A 17,880-nucleotide genomic window follows, 5' to 3' on the forward strand; every position below is an offset into this window, starting at 1 on the left:
CCCCAATCAGCTTTTTGAAAGTTCTTGCCTAATACTGTCAAAATTGTCCTTCCTCTGATTTAGAACTTCAGCTTTTAGATCCAGTCTATCCTTTTCCATTATTATTTTAAAACTAGTGAAATTATGGTCGCTGGTCCCAAAGTGCTTCCCCACTGACACTTCAATCACCTGCCCTGCCTTATCTCCCAAGAGTAGGTCAGGTTATTGCAGCTTCTCTGGTCAGCACATCCACATGTTGAATCAGAAAATTTTCTTTTACACGCTTAACACACTTACACACTTAACAGTCCTGTCCATTCCTGAGCCACATCTCTGTAATTGTTATGATATTCCAGTCCCATGTTCCTAACCATGCTCTGAGTTATCTGCCTTCCTTGTTATGCTTTTTGCATTGAAATAAATGCAGTTTAATTTATCAGTCCTACTTTGTTCCTACCTGCCCTGACTGACTATCTCCTTTTACCCAACTATAACAGTCTCAGATTGATCTCTTTCCTCACTATTTCCCTGTGTCCCACCCCCCTTGCCTTACTAGTTTAAATCCTCTTGAGCAACACTAATAAATCTCCCTGCCAGTATATTAATACCCTTTAAATTCAGGTGCAATCTGTCCTCCTTGAACAGGTTACGTCTATCCTAGAAGAGATTCCCATGATCCAAAAATGTGTACTGTTCTCCCTTGCACTGGCTCCTCAGCTCTGTCCTCCTGTTCTTACCCTCACTAGCTCATAGCATTGGGAGTAATCCAAATATTACTAAAACGACCTGCTTTTTAAATTCCAGTCTAACTTTTGTATTCTCCCTTCAGAATCTCATCCTTTTCCCTTCGTATGTTGTTAGTTCTAATGTATACAATGACCTCCTGCTGGTCCCCCTCCTCTTTGAGAACGTTCTGCACCCTCTCCAAAATATCCTGGATCCTGGCACCAGGGATGCAACACACCATTCTGACTTCTCGCTGCTGGCCGCAAAAATGTCTATCTGTGCCTCTGATGAGTGAGTCTCCTATCACAGTCGATTACTTGGAACCTGATGTATCCTTCATTACTTTAGAGCCAACCTGGCTGTTCCTGCTACATTTCCCTGAGGGTCCATCACCCCCTACATTTTCCAAAATACCATACTTTTTTGAGGTGGAGATAGCCACAGGAGACTCCTGCCTACCTCTCTTACCCTTCCTGGAGTTAACCCATCCACCTGACTGTATCTGCGGCTTTTCTCCCTTTCTGTAACTGCCATCCATCACTCCCCTAACTGCTGTAAATTCCTCATTGCCTCTAACTGCTGCTGAATCATTGGTGACCTTTAAGCGGCAATTGGATAGGTACATGGATGGATTCGCAACCAGACACTGCTCACAGTCATAATCATCAGTAACGTGGATACTATCCCTAAACTCCCATGTCTGAAAGGAAGAGCACATCACTCTACTAAAGGCCATTTTTGCTCCTTCACAGTTGACAAACCCAGAATCTTATTGCTCTAAAAACACTGCTCTAGGCTAACTTAATACTTATGGCTTATATCTTTTAAAAAATTTAATCAAGAGACTGATATCAGTGAAACAAATAATGAACAAAGAACCCATTCTAATCACAATTGTAGATTTACACTAAAGCTACACTAAAAAAAACTATGCACTTATCTGTTCCTGTGCTGTGAGCTCTTTCACATAGGTTCCTCCAAGGTCAGCTGTGAATTTTGCTGTTTGTTATTTTTTTCCTTGGCGCACTCCAATGTCCAGAGATAGTTGAACTCAAACAGCAAAGGCAGTATCTGGGCAGACTCACTGCTGTGTCAGACAGCAGTGTAGGTTTCTTTGTCTGACGATGTGGTCACTGTCTTTGTCTGTCCTCTTCCTTTTTAAGGTGCTATTGTTTTGACTTTTGTTCCCCCAAAGTTCTAAAACAGTGATTGTTGCTCCTGGAATTCAAGGAAATCACCTCCAACACCTAAAATACGTCAAAAAAAGGAGCACCTGTTACAGCCACAATTTTTTCCTGTTCTCGATCTTGGATTACCCAGAATCCTCTGTCTTATCACAACATTTAAAAGATAATACACTTGCAATAACAAAGGTTTAATTTTTTGTGTTGGTTTTAATGAATAAATTTTAAGATAAAAATGGGAAGCAAAAAGTGAATGTACTTCCCTATAGCTATTGTGGAGTTGCTGCAGATTAATATCAAATTTGGATGTTTTAAGGTAACCCCACACATCTTGCTGAAAGTTGCTGCGCAATTTAACCATCGATAAGCCTTGTAGTAAATTCTGGCCCAATGTGTTTTTCTGTTTTTTTTTCTAAGGTTTTCCCTCCTCCCTTTCCAACTTCCTCGTCTTTAGTTTCTATTATCCCTTGGAAGGAAAGTGAAACTTGCCACATTGCTTCTCTCTTTGTGCAAATTTTGAGTGGCAGAACTGAAATCAGTAAAGTTTATAAACACTGATCACTGGCATAAATCCATGTTTCATTTTTGTAGCACCAAAATTGGTAATATCTCCTTTTTAAAATATTTGTAAACTGAGCTAAATGACCATTATGATTTGAACATTCTGTACTACTGTTGTGATTTTTTTTGCCTGTATTTTTCCATTTCTTTTATCCAGTTGGAATAAAACTGAGTGATCTCCAACTCACTGAATGTATAAATGTGGAACGTTTAGGACTGGCTTCTACGCAGAATGTTGAATTGGTTTCTTCTTTTCCTGTAAATGAATCTCATGGGATTCGAGGTAAGGATTTCATTTTTATTTCTGTCAGTAAGAACCGACCTTCAACTAACTATTGGGTCTGTTGCTATTTAATCTGGTTTGTATGGTCAAGGTGGGAAGTGGTACAAGGGAAGAACATTGACTGGTTAAGATTCCAGTTGTGTTGGCCAGGTAACTGACAACCTGCATTGATGATGCGACTGGAAATGTTTGTAAGATGGAGGATCTGACGGAGTCCGATCATGCAGGCAAGTAGTTTCAGTGGAGTTCATATTATGGAACCATGAGCCACATATTAATTCAAGATTTAACACTCTCATTGTATTGACATATCATAAGCTGCTGGCAACGAACTTTTATCCACTAATAAGGTGGTACAATCAAGATCTTAGCCTTTCTATGTTACCATGAAACTCGAACAAGATAAATCAATAAGCTAAAAAGAAAAAGTGCCAACAGACGAGTAATACCTGGGTCTTATGGTCAGATTGACAGATTCCATTGCCTATAGTTTGGCTGCAATTGCTGAAGATGTTTTAAATAGACAAAAATGAAGGAAACTGAACATGGCAGAAGATTGGCGAAGACGTCTTTATAATACCTGTGATTCAGCAGTTTAATCCAGCCCAAATTTGGACCAAGTGAGATGTTTAGTTTGGTTCTTGAGGCCCTTGCCTATGAGTAACCATTTACACACGAGTCTTTAAATACCTGCTTTAATATATTAATCGGGCATGGTATACACCTTGATCTGAGAAGTTGCATTTTAACATGTTGATCTGCAGCATTGGAAACCTCCTATAATCTGAATGTGTGCTGATTCTCACTGCTGTTTCTGATTACAGCATTACTTTTCTAGGCAAATATTTGGACAGAATACTGGGAGAAAATCCTTCAGGGCAGGTCGACAGGCTAGAGTATGCTAGACCTGTGCCACTAAATTTCCCTCATCAGTGTTTAAGCAACTTGTGACTTGATTTTCTTTCAGAAACTGGAATTCCATTTATCTCCCGAACAGGAAAAACAAATGATCTCACCAAGATTAAGGGCTGGAAGAACAAGTTTAACCTGCAGCCTGGGTCACCTGAAAACAATCCAAGTCCGTCACCTTCAAGTAAACAAGAATATTTATAATTTGTTTTTTTTTGTGATTCTCGGGTGTGTGCATGTTTAAAAAAGCACAAGAGCTGAAAAAAATTGAGTTACTAGCCCACGATTAGTACAAAGGAAGATCCAAAACAACTCTTGTCGAGCCTTGTGATTCATGCTTATGAAAATGTGGACTAACCAAGCCAAATGTGGTTTCTGCTTGAAACCTTTTGTGAATAAGTTTTATGTCATTCCAATAGACCTGCCTTCTCCTTTTTAGAAGTTTATAGATTTACTGCCAGATTCACTTTACTAGATTGCTCAAGGGCCAACTTTTGTTGAACCGTTGACTGTGTGGGATAGAACATAGAACATAGAACATAGAACAATACAGCACAGAACAGGCCCTTCGGCCCACGATGTTGTGCCGAACTTCTAACCTAGATTAAGCACCCATCCACGTACCTATCCAAATGCCGCTTAAAGGTCGCCAATGATTCTGACTCTACCACTCCCACGGGCAGCGCATTCCATGCCCCCACCACTCTCTGGGTAAAGAACCCACCCCTGACATCTCCCCTATACCTTCCACCCTTCACCTTAAATTTATGTCCCCTTGTAACACTCTGTTGTACCCGGGGAAAAAGTTTCTGACTGTCAGATTTTTCAGATTGCAATGCTTTACTGCTAATGTTTCAGCATGATTTCAAATCCTGGCTCTGATTAACTACTAATTTCATTCACATAAGAATCACTTGATCTAATAAAGTGGAATAGAGGGCATGCTCAGTGACCCCAAATTTCACTTTCCGTCCTGTACAATTCTATAATTCTAACAAATTATTCTTGCTACTTGTTGAAGTTGGAGTGTTGGGCTTTAGGTATATAAATATTTGATTGTACTGCTTTCCCAATTCCAGAAAGTTTCACTGGTAACGGGGTTTCTACAAAGACAATAATTTGTTGTTTCAGTTATGATTTCCCTGAATAAAGAGCGATGCTATATTACACAGATTTTAAAAAAGCATATCTGTCCCACTCTATAGTATCCGTCAGCATTGAAAGTTGTTAGTTCTGATTTTTCCTCTTTATGAAATGTGACAAAAACAGCATTGACTTGTCCTGTTATTTTCCTAAATTTGATTTGCCCCACAATTGCTGTGTGAAAGAGTGAGGATTTAAGAGGTTTCATTAGCAAAACCACATGTAAAAAAGACTCCATTTTGAAAAACCTCCCCCTCTCTTTTGTCTCCTTAAGCAGAAGCTGAATTAGTAAGATTGTATTGGTGGTAATGGACTATTTCAATGCTTTTGTTATTAGTTACTCTCTTTCTGAACGATCCCTCCTTTTTATTACTAGGTGTCAGCCCAGCGGTTATTAAAAATAGATCAGCATTTGTTAGTGACTTGCTTGATGAGTATCTGGAGAAAGAAGGGAAGATCATTGAACAGTCACTCTTGTATGACTACAAGATACCAGAGATTGGTTGTCAAACTCCAACCACGTTGGATCCATCATGCAATATTCAACAAAACGCTACTCGTTCATCTGACTTTGGTGCACCACTGAAAAATAAATCTTCACACTTGGAAATGTCTCCAGTGTTAGAGAAGCATTTTAGTGTCACAAACAAAGGCATTTTCATCAGAGATATACAAAGCACCAGTGTGGACGCGAAAGCTAAGTGTACAAAACAGAAGAATGACAATTCGGCAGCTAAAAGACCCAAAATCGCCAGTCAATATGACAATAAGACACAATTATCCAGTAACAATAAAGAATCTGCAATTTGTGCCACAACTCCACAGAAGGTGAGACTTAACATTACAAAATCTAATTTCTTCCATGTTTCCTCAGCAGTGTCAGACAAATTGCCTTCTCCTGGCAGTAGTGAGAGAATTTGATTTCCTCACACCAGTCACCTCTGAATCAGATCTGAGTATCAGAACCTGAAGAAGTCATATGAAATTGACCGTTAATTCAGTTTCAGTGTTTACAGGTGCTGCTGAGTTACTCCAGCACTTTTGGTTCTTATTTCTGATTTTCATATCCATTGCTCTTATTAGATTGTGATTTGTCTTTTGTTTGTTTTATTAGCTATCTTAATTAGGTGACAGAGTTTAGACTCATTTTGAAGAAACTGTGACTAAAGATTTCACTTTGAAGATTCGTTTGTGAGAATTTTGTAGACATCGTTGACTATTTGGAACTGAATCATGGCAGAAGAATTATTTGCTATCTCCTGCTTTCATTATGTGACGTCAGCCACTAAGCTTAGAGGGGTCATGACTTATTAGAGAATGTAGCATGAGAATGCCATCTGACTTGAATTTTGATGAAAATATATTATATAAATGATGTAGTTGAGAAGAAAGCAGGTTATGAATTTGATGTTACTTTCTGATTTATAGGTTTATTCAAGTTGTAACCACTGTTGTGGGGGTCCCATTGGATGTTTTCAAAGCCTTTCCCTTTTCCCAGTTTCCAGAGTCTTAGAAATCTAGGCTGGAGTATTTTGGCCACAGATTTGTTGCTGTATTCACCCATGGGTGTTAGGAGGACTAATGTGGCATAGTGATAAAGGCCATACCTCCAAGCTACAGAAGTCCTGGATCAAGTTTCACCTGCTCCAGAAGTGTGCTGTAATATTTCTGAGCAGGTTCATAGACTGCATCTAACCTACACATCCTTTATACTATGGGCTATTTAGCATGGCAAATTCACCTAATCTGCACATCTTTGGACAGTAGGAAGAAACCGGAGCACCCAGAGTAAACCCACGCAGACACTGGGAGAATGTACAAACTCCACACAGTTGCCCGAGGCTGGAATTGAGCCTGGGTCCCTGGCACTGTGAGGCTGCAGTGCTAACCACTAGCCAGCTTGTCCATAGTTGTTCTGCATGTGTGCACCTGTTGTTGCATGCAGCAATCCTATGCAACCACTGGGTGCTAGGCCACATATAGTTTTTGTGGTCTGGAGGAAACTGTTTCCCACATCTTCGTCTGTTTTCATTTTATAGCCACTTTTCAAGTTTTTTTTTAAAAAGGCTTCTCCTTAATTTCTCATTGCACTTCAACCACATATGACCCTGTGTAGTGAGTTGGGCCTTCTGTGTCTGCTCTTGAGCCTGACCAAATTGGACATTAACAGGTCCAAACAGCAAGCCATGGAAGGGATCATTGTACCTGACTGTCTGCTCCTCTTTCGCAGCTGTGTCCACGCTTGGGTGTCTGTCGAGAGGGGGCATGTACTGTTCAGTCGCACAATAAAAGCCTTTCGAGACCCATGGCCTTCGCAAAGACTCGGGTGCATCGTCACCTTGGCAATGTTATTTTGATTTGTTAAGTTTCTTTTCACCTTTGTATAAGTTTCCATTAATTGTTAGTTTATACCTTTGAAACAGTGTCCCATAAGGGACTGTTTTGAAAGAGTAGGATGGGTGTCACAATAGTGGAACAACAGTATTGTTGGCAGCAGGATGAAGAAGGGATAAGGCTCTTAATAAATGTTTGTGATTTTGCTTATTGGAGATAAAGAGAGATCCAATAGAAGTTTTGAAATTACTATTTAATAGTGAAAGATTATTTTCATTGGTGGCACCCAAAATAATGTAAATGAGCATTACCACTAGAAATAATACAGGCATTAGAAGTTTTGACTTAGTGTTACTGAAAGGTGGAATCCATTGTCAGCTTGACTGATCGTTGGATATATGAAGAACATTAAAAGATGTGGGGGCTACCAGAGGAAAGATGTATGAGTGAATGATTCCAATTAGGAGCTAATGTCAAACAAGTGGCTGCCTCCTGTCCTTAAATAAAGATGCATTGAACTTCTTTTGTGAGTGAGTTTTGTGTAATATTTTTCTACCACTTTTTTTTCCAAGAAACAGCTGAAATCAGGTTCCACATACCTTAAGGTTGTTCCTGTGGCATCAAGTCCCAATGGAGGAAAAAAATCCAACATTTCAACAAATCAAACTGAGACAATTTATATTTCAGGTAAGGACAATGAAAACTAGAATTTAAAAAAATTATCGATGCTGGAAACAAAAAAAAAAGAAACTGCTAGGAAATCTCAGTAAGTTTGGCAGCATCTGCAGGGAGAAAGCAATTAATTTTTCAGGTCCAGTGACCATTTGAAGAAAGGTGACTGGACCTGAAGTGTTAACTCTGCTTTCTGTCCACAGATGCTGCCACACCTGAGTTTTCCCAACAGTTTCTGATTTTGTTTCTGAAAGCCAGAATTTCACAGATCAGAAATCTGTTTTCTTGAATTACTTGTGATTGTTTTTAAATGTGCAGTTGCAAGTAGAAATTATGAACATTTAGCTGTTTCTCAGCTTGTGTCTTGAACTTTTTTAGCTTGTTATTATTTCATGGAATGTGCTTATAAGGCAAGCTTTTGTAGTTCATCCCTAATAGCTCTTGAACCGAGACCAACTTGAGTGCATATTGCTTTAGTTATGAAATAGCATTTAAGCCAAATGCTATTAGGAGTAATAGTGGTAATTCCTTACAAGACATTAATGAAGATATAACGTGGGTTTTTGCAAACGAAATGCCCATGAAAATTTCACAGATAGCAGCTTTATTTGTCATATTTTTAAATTGAATTTGACCACCAGCTGTTGTCATAGATTCATACAGCATGGAAATAGGTCCTTCAGCCTGTCATGTCTATGCTGACCAATGGGTGGCATGGTGGTACAGTGGTCATCAGCACCCCTCACTGCAGCCTTACAGTGCCAAGGTCTCAGGTTTGATTCTAGCCATTGGGCGGCTGTCTGTGTGGTATTTGCATGTTCTCCTGTGTCGATGTGAGTTTCTGCTGGGTGATCTGGTTTTTTCCCACAGTCCAGATGAGTGCAGGTTAGATGAATTGGCCTACTAAATTGCCTTCTAGTGTCCAGGGATGTGCAGGCTAGGTGGATAAATTGTAGTAAATGTGGGTTAGAGATAGGGTTGGGTGGTGGGTCTGGGAAGGATGCTTTTCAGAGGGTCAGTGTGGACTTGGTGGGCGAAATGGCCTCTTTCCATACTGTAGAGATTCTGTGATTCTATGAACACCAGATTGCACTAATCCTATTTATCTACACTTGATCCATAGCCAGCTGTGTCCTGACATTTTTAAAGATGCTTCTTAAACGTTCCACCACCCTCTTAGACAGCACATTCCATATTTAAACGACCCTCCGGATGAAAAAAATCATTCTCAGATCTCCTCTAAATTATTTGCTTCTCGTCTAAACTTATACCCTCTATTGTTAGAAACAGAGAAGAGATTCTTACGATCTGTCTGTGGCTCTCGTATTTTCATATATCTCAGTCAGATCCACTCCCTCCGCCTCCTTTACTCCAAGGGAAACTCGCCCAGCTTATTCAGTCTCTCCTGATACCTAAGACTTTTCATCCCAGGTAACATCCTTGTAAATCTCCTCACCATCCTCTCCAGTGCAGTCGTGTCCTTCTGATAGTCTGGTAACCAGGACTGTACACGGTATTCCATCTGTGGCCTAACTAATGTTTTCTAAAGTTGTAACAAGACATCCTTGTGGCTTTGTCCTATACCCTGGCAAATGAAGGCAATTATCCTGTATGCCTTTTTCATCACCCGATCTACTTAGGCCCTTTGATCCTCTGTACTCCCTAAGTGTCTACTGTTCATTTGATACTTCCTCCCCTTGTTAGACTTCTACAATCACCATCACACTGAGCAGGATTAAATTCCATCTGCCATTGCACAGCCCAATCTATCAGACTGTAGCCCAAGACCATCTTCCTCACTGTCAGTAACACTACCAATTTTCATGTCATCTGCAACCTTACTAATTAAACCTTCTGCATTCACATCCAAATTGTTAATGTTCAGAAGTAACAGCAAGGGTCCCAGCACTAATCCCTGTCGTACACAACTTGTCACAGGCTTCTAATTACAAAAGCAACCCCCACCATCACTGTTTGCCTCCTATTTATAAGCCAATTTGGAATCCAGTTTGCCAACCTGCCTTGGATTTCATGAGCTCTTACCTTTTGGACCAGCCTTCCACCTGGGACCTTGTCAAGCCCTTGTAAACCAATTGCATTTCGCTCATGAATATATTTAGTCAACTTTTCAACAAAAGCTCAATTCAGTTAGTTGAGAGGATCTCCCTCTAACAAATCCGAGCTGACTATTCCAGATCAGGCCTTGTGAGCAGCAGCGAAGCCTGGCGTGCCAGTTGGGATTTAGCCCAATGTGGGTTTTCACAGGAAAGCCTGACCAGCTCCAGGGGGAGTAAACCTTCCAGAAGCACAGCTTGGAGCATCTGCTAGCCCATGGCTCAAGAAAGGACTGTAATGTTTGACATTTTAACTTTATTTCTTTATTTTTCTACTTTTATGCTAAAAAGACTGTAGTGCTGAACTTTTAAAATTTATTTCTATGTTTATCTTCTCTCTTTCTGTTACTGAGATTTTGTGTGAATTTCTGTAGTACATCTTGTAGATAGTATACACTGCTGCTATGGAGCGTCGGGAGTCAGGGGATTGAATGTTTGTAGATGTGGCAGCAATCAAGCAGGTTGCTTTGTCCGGGATGATAGGCGAAAGCGAGGACTGCAGATGCTGGAGATCAGAGTCAAGATTAGAGTGGTGCTGGAAAAGCACAGCAGGTCAGGCAGCATTCCTGATGAAGGACTTTTGCCCGAAATGTCAATTTTTTCCTGTGCCTTGGCTGCTGCCTGACCTGCTGTGCTTTTCCAGCACCACTCTTGTCCTGGATGTTGTCAAGCTTCTTGAGTGTTGTTGGAGCTGCACCCATTCAGGCAAGTGGGGAGTATTCCATCACACTTCTGACTTCTGCCTTGTAGATGGTAGATAGACGTTTGGGATGTCAGGAAGTGCATTACTTGCTGCAGTATCCCTAGTCTTTGACCTGCTCTTGTAACCACTATGTTTATGTGGTGAGTCCAGTTGAGTTTCTGGTCATGGTAACCCCAAGGGGGGGATTCAGTGATGGTAATAATGTTGAATGTCAAGGGGTGGTGATTAGTGTCACTTATTGGTGATGGTCATTGTTTGGCCACCCCTGTTTTTAATGCACTGCGCCTTGATATAAACAAAAAAAAATGAACGAACTGTGGATGCTGGAAATCAGAAACAAAATCAGAAAATACTGAAAATCTCAGCAGGCTTGGTAATGTGTGGAAAGAAAGCAGAGTTAACCTTTCAGGTCTGAAGAAGGTCACTGAAATCATTCCTGCACTCTTTCCAGGACCTTCAGATCTTGCATGAAAAGTGGTGCCCAGGACTGGAAACACTACTCCAGTTGAGGTTATGTTCTGCACGATTTTATCTGGATAAGCAGAAATTTCCTCCGATTAAATGCTCGGAAGCCTGAAGCCATTGTTTTCAGATCCGACTCCAAGGTCTATTGCCTTGGTGCTAAATACATCCATTTTCCTGGTAACAGATTGAGAATAAACAAGACTGTGTTTGTTTGTTTGCAACGATGAGCATCTTAACTCCGATTTGCATTGTCACTAAGATTATCTATTTCCATTTCTCTGAGATTGCCTGCCTGACTTCATCCCTATCTGAGACCATCCATGCCTTCATTATCTCTCTGCTGACCATTCTAACATAACTGGCTGATTTTTCACATTCCACGAACTTAAAGCTTGAGATTGCTCAAAATGTAGCTGTCCAAATCCTAACATTCACACCATCTCATTTGCCCATGAAGCAACAATTGGATGTTAACATTCTTGTTCTTGTTTTTAAATTCCTTCACTGCCTCATTCATTCCTACTTTGATAGTGTGTTGCAGATCTCCTCCCCCAGCTTCTTGAGCACCCTGGATTTTAGTTGCCTCAGCCTTGAGGTCTGAATTGCCTCCCTACACACTATCTAATTTTCTTTAAGATGCTCCTTAAACCACCTCTGACCAAGCTTTTGATTATCTGATCTACTTTCTTATATGACAGTGTCATGTTTTGTTTTATAGTACTGTATTCTGTTAAAACATTGAAAACAGCCAAATCAAATCAGCCTCCCTATCCCTTTATTCACAATGCAATAAAATTAAAAATGCAATGATCTCCAAATTGCTCCAATGGTTCTTAACCAGACTTTTTCAATAACTAGTTCTAGATTTTGTGAATAACTGATACCAGACTCCAGATAATAGCTTAAACATAAGAACTAACAATTTATGAATAATACAGTAGCTTCAGCAGAACAAAGTTAAACCATAAGATAATCTAATTAATATCTATGATTTAAACCCACTCTCTCAATGGCAAACAGGCACAGTTAAGGGATAAATCAAAAGAAAAATAAAATGTAACTGGTAAGTTCACTCAAGTGTACTACACATCTGGAACATTACCCGCAAATGCGATTGTGTCTTGCTTGGTTTCTGAAGACACCAAAACATGCAGCTAGCTTCCAGTAGGCTCTGTGGAATATTTATTTAATACGGATGCTATTCTCCAAACGTACAGTAAGTTGATAGGAGGACAATTAGGAAACGGTGAAACGTCAGTCCTGTAGCTTTTGCAGGCACAATCCTTCTGACTTTAACAGTTCAAAATCCAGTTCAATCTTGGTTGATTCTTGTTAGACTGGCTGCCTCCCTATGAGGCCTCTGTTAACTTTCAAATATCTACCATTTGTTTGAGCATCTTGCAGCTCTGGAACCATAATGTCTCGAGCATTCTTTGATTCTTGTTCAATCAGCAGTTAACCTCCAATCCTGGCCTTTGTAAGCAATTATCGTTTTTTTTCAAAGGCAGGCTGCTACTCACAATCCAAAGGTCTCTTCGTGGCTCTCCGTTCAGAGATCCAAACCAAAGATGATAAATAAAACTAAAATAATAAATGTGTCAACAACTGTTGACTTGGGATGTTTTGTTACATTAAATGAATTATGTAATTTTAAGTTATTGCTGTAAATGTTAAAGAATGTGAAGTCTGAATTGACAGTAACAAAGGGAATTCCTTCAATGTCCTCTCTGTATTCTATGCTGGCTATTTGCCACACATGCTGGAACGTCTAGGCAATGCTTTGGATATTAATTATTATTGAACCAGATGAAGTTCTCCTCACATTCTCCTAGATGAAATGATGTAGAGCAATGGTTCTCAAGTGTCTTTGATCGCAGATTCCTTAGGTAGAGCAAAAGATCCTCCAGACCATCTATGGTTCCTAAGAGAAAGTGAGGACTGCAGATGCTGGAGATCAGCGCTGGAAAAGCGTAGCAGGTCAGGCAGCATCCAAGGAGCATGAGAATCGACATTTCGGGCATAAATGATTCTTCAGGAATGAGGAGGGTGTGCCAAACAGGCTAAGATAAAAGGTAGGGAGGAGGGACTTGGGGGAGGGGTGTTGGGAATGCGATAGATGGAAGGAGGTTAAGGTGAGGGTGATAGGCCAGAAAGGGGGTGGGGGCGGAGAGGTCAGGAAGAAGATTGCAGGTCAAGAAGGTCTGAGGGTTGGGACTGAGAAAAGGTGGGGGGACGGGAAATGAGGAAGCTGGAGAAATCTGTATTCATCCCTTGTGATTGGAAGGTTCCTAGGTGGAAGATGAAGGGCTCGTCCTCCAGACGTTCTGTTGCCATGGTCTGGCGATGGAGGAGGCCAAGGACCTGCATGTCCTGGCGGAGTGGGAGGGGGAGTTGAAGTGTTCAGCCACGGGCGGTTGGTTTGGTTGTTGCGGGTGTCCCAGAGGTGTTCTCTGAAACGTTCCGCAAGTAGCTGGCCTGTCTCCCCAATGTAGAGAAGGCCACATCGGGTGCAGCAGATGCAGGAAATGATGTGTGTGGAGGTGCAGGTGAATTTGTGGCGGATATGGAAGGATCCCTTGGGGCCTTGGAGGGAAGTAAGGGGGGAGGTGTGGGCGCAAGTTTTGCATTTCTTGCAATTGCAGGGGAAGGTGCAGGGAGTGGAGGTTGGGTTGGTGGGGGGTGTGGACCTGACGAGGGAGTCGTAGAGAGAGTGGTCTTTTCCGGAATGCTGATAGGGGAGGGGAGGGAAATATATCCTTGGTGGTGGGGTCTGTTTGGAGGTGGCGGAAATGACGAAGGATGATACGATATATCTGGAGGTTGGTGGGGTGGTAGGTGAGGACCAGTAGTGTTCTGTCCTGGTGGCGATTGGAGGGGCGGGGTTCAAGGGCGGAGGAGTAGGAAGTGGAGGAGATGTGGTTGAGAGCATCGTCAACCATGTCTGAGGGGAAATTGCGGTCTTTGAAGAAGGAGGCCATCTGGGTTGTTCGGTATTGGAATTGGTCCTCCTCTGCTCCCAGAAGAGTCATGCTGATGTTCAACATTAAATTGATAGCAAATTCTAAACTAGAGGGCTTCAGTCTTTTATCAAATTCAAAATACAGCTGGGTCCTCTTTTATTTCCAGCTTGTGTGGTATTGAAATGTGATCTCATTCATTTGTTGGTAATGGCAGCAGGTGCTTTGGAGCTACACCAGTAAGTCTTGCATACTCAGACTCTGTTGTACTTTGGACTAACTTGCAGTCCACCAGGAGGACTCTTGTGGACTCCCAGAAATCCACACCACATTCTTGTGTTCTGCTGATTTAGTGAGCTAGATTTCTATTTCTTTGTAAAGAACACAAAGATCTGTTTCTCATCAAGTGTTAGGTGTCTTGACTTGTCATGTGCCCAAACTTGTTCTTGGCTATACTTCCATTTGAGGTTTAGAAGTAAGTTTGAGAAGTATTTTAAATTTAAAGACAAGGGTATGAAATAGAACTGGCTAAGATTAATTCAGAAATTTGGTCAAGTAAGATTTCAAAATATTCAGTAAAGATACATTCCAAGGAAAAGGATTTATTACTACTTATTGGGAGAGTGGAAAAGAGAAACCTGTTGATGTAGTGCACTTGGATATGCACAATGTATTTGACAAGGTGCCACATTAAAGGTTATTACACAAAATAAGAGCTCAAGGTGCAGTACATTAGCATAGATAGAGGATTAATTATATAATAGAAGCAGGGAATTTAGATAAATATATTATTTTCAGTTGGTAAGATGTAACCAGTACCATAGGAATCAGTGCTGGGCCCAACTATTTATAATCTTTACCAACGAACTGGATGAAAGGACCGTTGTATAGTTTGCTAAATTTACTGAATAGACTAAGGTACGTCAATTCGTAAGTTATGAAAGAACTTTGTAAGTGAATATGACAGGTTACGTTTGGCAGATTGAGTATAAAAAGAAAATTGACGGATTGTACAAATGGATCACAGTGTTAGATTTCAGATCGAGCAAGCAATTAGGAAAGCAAAGTGAATGTTGTTTATTGCAAGGGAAATGAAATATAAAAGTAACAAAGTTTTTCTATATTTGTTCAGGGTTGGTGAGACCACCCTTTGAATTCTGTTTTGGTTTAGGAAAGAATCCTTATTCAGGAAAGGATGTAATTGCATTAGAAGGAGTATAGGCACAGTCCCTTTTTGCAAGTATGTTCCATTCTTGAGTCAATCGCCATTTTATTTATATACTAGTTGGAGCACCATGCAGGACAGTATAAAGTACAGGAATTGTTCATATGTCAGGGGTTTAAAATTGCAATCCCATTCCGGGATGTAGTTCGGAAGACAACACAATGTTGCCTTAATTACAAGAAGGCTAGAATTAAAGAACAGATGTACTGCTGAGGGTGTATAAAGCTCTGATCAGATGAAATTTGGAATGTTGAGTGCTGTTTTACTCCCTGTATCTAAAGGAAAGATATGCTTATGTTGGAAGTGGTGCAACGGAGGTTTACAGGAATGATTCCAGGGATGAAGGGCTTTCATATGATAAGTTGAGGTTACTAAGTCTGTACTCAATGGACTTTAGAAGCTTGAATGGGAATTTGGTTGGAACTTACAGGATAGTCTTTTTTTCCAGGGATGCTGAAAACTATATGCATTAATCATATCCATGCCCCTCATGATTTTATATGCCTCAATAACATCACCTCTCATTCTCCCACATTCCAAAGAATAAAGTTCTATCCTGGCCAATCTCTCCCTAATAACTCTGGCAACATCCTGGTAAATCATCTTTGTACTCTTTCTCGTTTAAGTATGTCTTTCCTATAACAGGGTGACCAAAACTATATGTAATACTCAAAGTGCGGTCTCACTAACGACTTATACAATGTAACATTACGTCTCAACTCCTATATTCAGTGCCTCAATTAATGAAGGCCAGTATGCTAAATGCCACCTTCATCAACCTGTCTACCTGTGACGCCACTTTCAGAGAACTATGTACTTTGTACTCCTAGCTCCCTCTGTTCCACAACACTCCTCAGGACCTTACCATTAACTGCATAGGTCTTACCTTGGTTTGACTTTTCAAAGTGCAACACCTCACACTTTATTGAATTGCATTTGGCAATCCTCAGCCCACTTCCCCATCTGTTCAAGATCCCTCTAATTTTTTAAACCTTCCTCACTCCATAATACCTCCTAATTTTGTATCATCTGTAAACTTAGTAATCATGCCATGTGCATTCACATAGACTAATAGAGCTGTACAGCATGGAAACAGACCCTTCGGTCCAACTCGTCCATGCTGACCAGATATCCCCACCCAGTCTAGTCCCACCTGCCAGCACCTGGTCCATATCTATCCAAACCCTTCCTGATCATATACTCATCCAGATGCCTCTTAAATGTTGCAATTGTACTAGCCTCCACCACTTCCTTCAGCAGCTCATTCCATACACGTACCATCCTCTGTGTGAAAAAGTTGCCCTTTAGATCTCTCTTATATCTTTCCCCTCTCACCCTAAACCTATGACCTCTAGTTCTGGAATCCCTCACCCGAGGGAAGAGACTTTGTCAATTTATCCTATCCATGCCCCTCATGATTTTATAAACCTCTATAAGGTCACCCTTCAGCCTCTGATGCTGCAAGGAAAACAGTCCCAGCCTGATCAACCTCTCCCTATAGCTCAAATCCTCCAACCCTGGCAGCATCCTTGTAAATCTTTTCTGAACCTTTTCAAATTTCACAACCAGATCATTTATGTAAATAACAAATATCAAAGGGCCCAGCACCCATCCCTGTGGCACTTCACTAGTCACAGGCCTTCAGTCCAAGAAACAACCTTCAACCATCACCCTCTGCTTCCTGCCATTGAGCCAATGTTGAATCCAGTTAGCTAGCTCTCCCTGGATCCCATGCTACCCATGTAGACAACATCTACTGCCCTAACCTCATCTATCCTCTTGGTTACCTCTTAGAAAAACTCTGAAAGATTTATCAGACGTGACTTCCTGCATCCAAATCCATTCTGACTATCCCTAATCACACCTAGACTGTCCAAATGTTGATTGATGCTGTCCCTAAGTATTCTGTTCAACACCTTGCCTACCACTGATGCCTTATTTTAAGACAGATGAGCAATGTTTCTTGCTGCCAAGAGTGTGGGAGCGGTGAAGGCTGCATCATTAAATTTATTCAAAAACAGAGTTCGATTTTTGATTGTCCAGCGAATTTAAGATTGTGGAGAGCAAACACTAAAGTGAATTTGAAGCCGCACTAGATCACTGTTCTTATTGAATAGTGGAACATTCAATAAGGAGGGCTACTCCTGCTTCTAATTCATACATTCTGTTACTAGCATACTTCATGGATATAAATTGCACATCTTAGATACTTCTTCTGTGAAGTAGACCTGTGAATATATTTTGGCTTCGATGTAAGTGGTTTTCAAATTAAACCTGACCCCACATCACGCATTGCATTAATAGAAGAAAGCTGGAGTGCTGCTCTGGGAGAAAATTACTGTTTTCTTTGTGATGTTGACAGGATGAACATTATATCTTGGACTTATTTTGGTCCACGTGCCGGAGTGGAGTGTTTGCCAACCACCAAATTCCTGACTGGTCTCTCCTGCATCTATTCTCATCATTTCTGAAATCTGTCTTGTCTGTATGATTTTAATTACTGTACCTACCTTTCCTTTCTTGCCTCTGTAGATAACCATTTAAACAGAATTCACATCCACACTTTTGAGAACTTTGTCAGTTAGCCACATTCCATCAGACACTCACCCCACTAATTACTAGCTT

The 17,880-nt window shown here is 40.8% G+C and overlaps 1 protein-coding gene across 10 annotated transcripts in view; it reads left to right on the top strand.

Annotated features, from left to right (window-relative positions):
* Nucleotides 1-17,880, top strand: part of LOC140454444 (uncharacterized) — a 183,724-nt gene that overhangs the window by 70,999 nt on the left and 94,845 nt on the right. For 9 of the 10 annotated variants that reach the window (XM_072549181.1, XM_072549178.1, XM_072549188.1 and 6 more), the window contains 4 exons: nucleotides 2,608-2,733; nucleotides 3,701-3,826; nucleotides 5,162-5,613; nucleotides 7,692-7,806. In XM_072549181.1, the coding sequence (XP_072405282.1) occupies nucleotides 2,608-2,733; nucleotides 3,701-3,826; nucleotides 5,162-5,613; nucleotides 7,692-7,806 (819 nt within the window). The remainder of the gene's footprint in view (nucleotides 1-2,607; nucleotides 2,734-3,700; nucleotides 3,827-5,161; nucleotides 5,614-7,691; nucleotides 7,807-17,880) is intronic. The other variant, XM_072549184.1, reaches the window with a different exon arrangement.

The sequence above is a fragment of the Chiloscyllium punctatum genome, chromosome 29 (genome assembly GCF_047496795.1).
Source record: "Chiloscyllium punctatum isolate Juve2018m chromosome 29, sChiPun1.3, whole genome shotgun sequence".
In the NCBI taxonomy this organism is placed as follows: domain Eukaryota; kingdom Metazoa; phylum Chordata; class Chondrichthyes; order Orectolobiformes; family Hemiscylliidae; genus Chiloscyllium; species Chiloscyllium punctatum.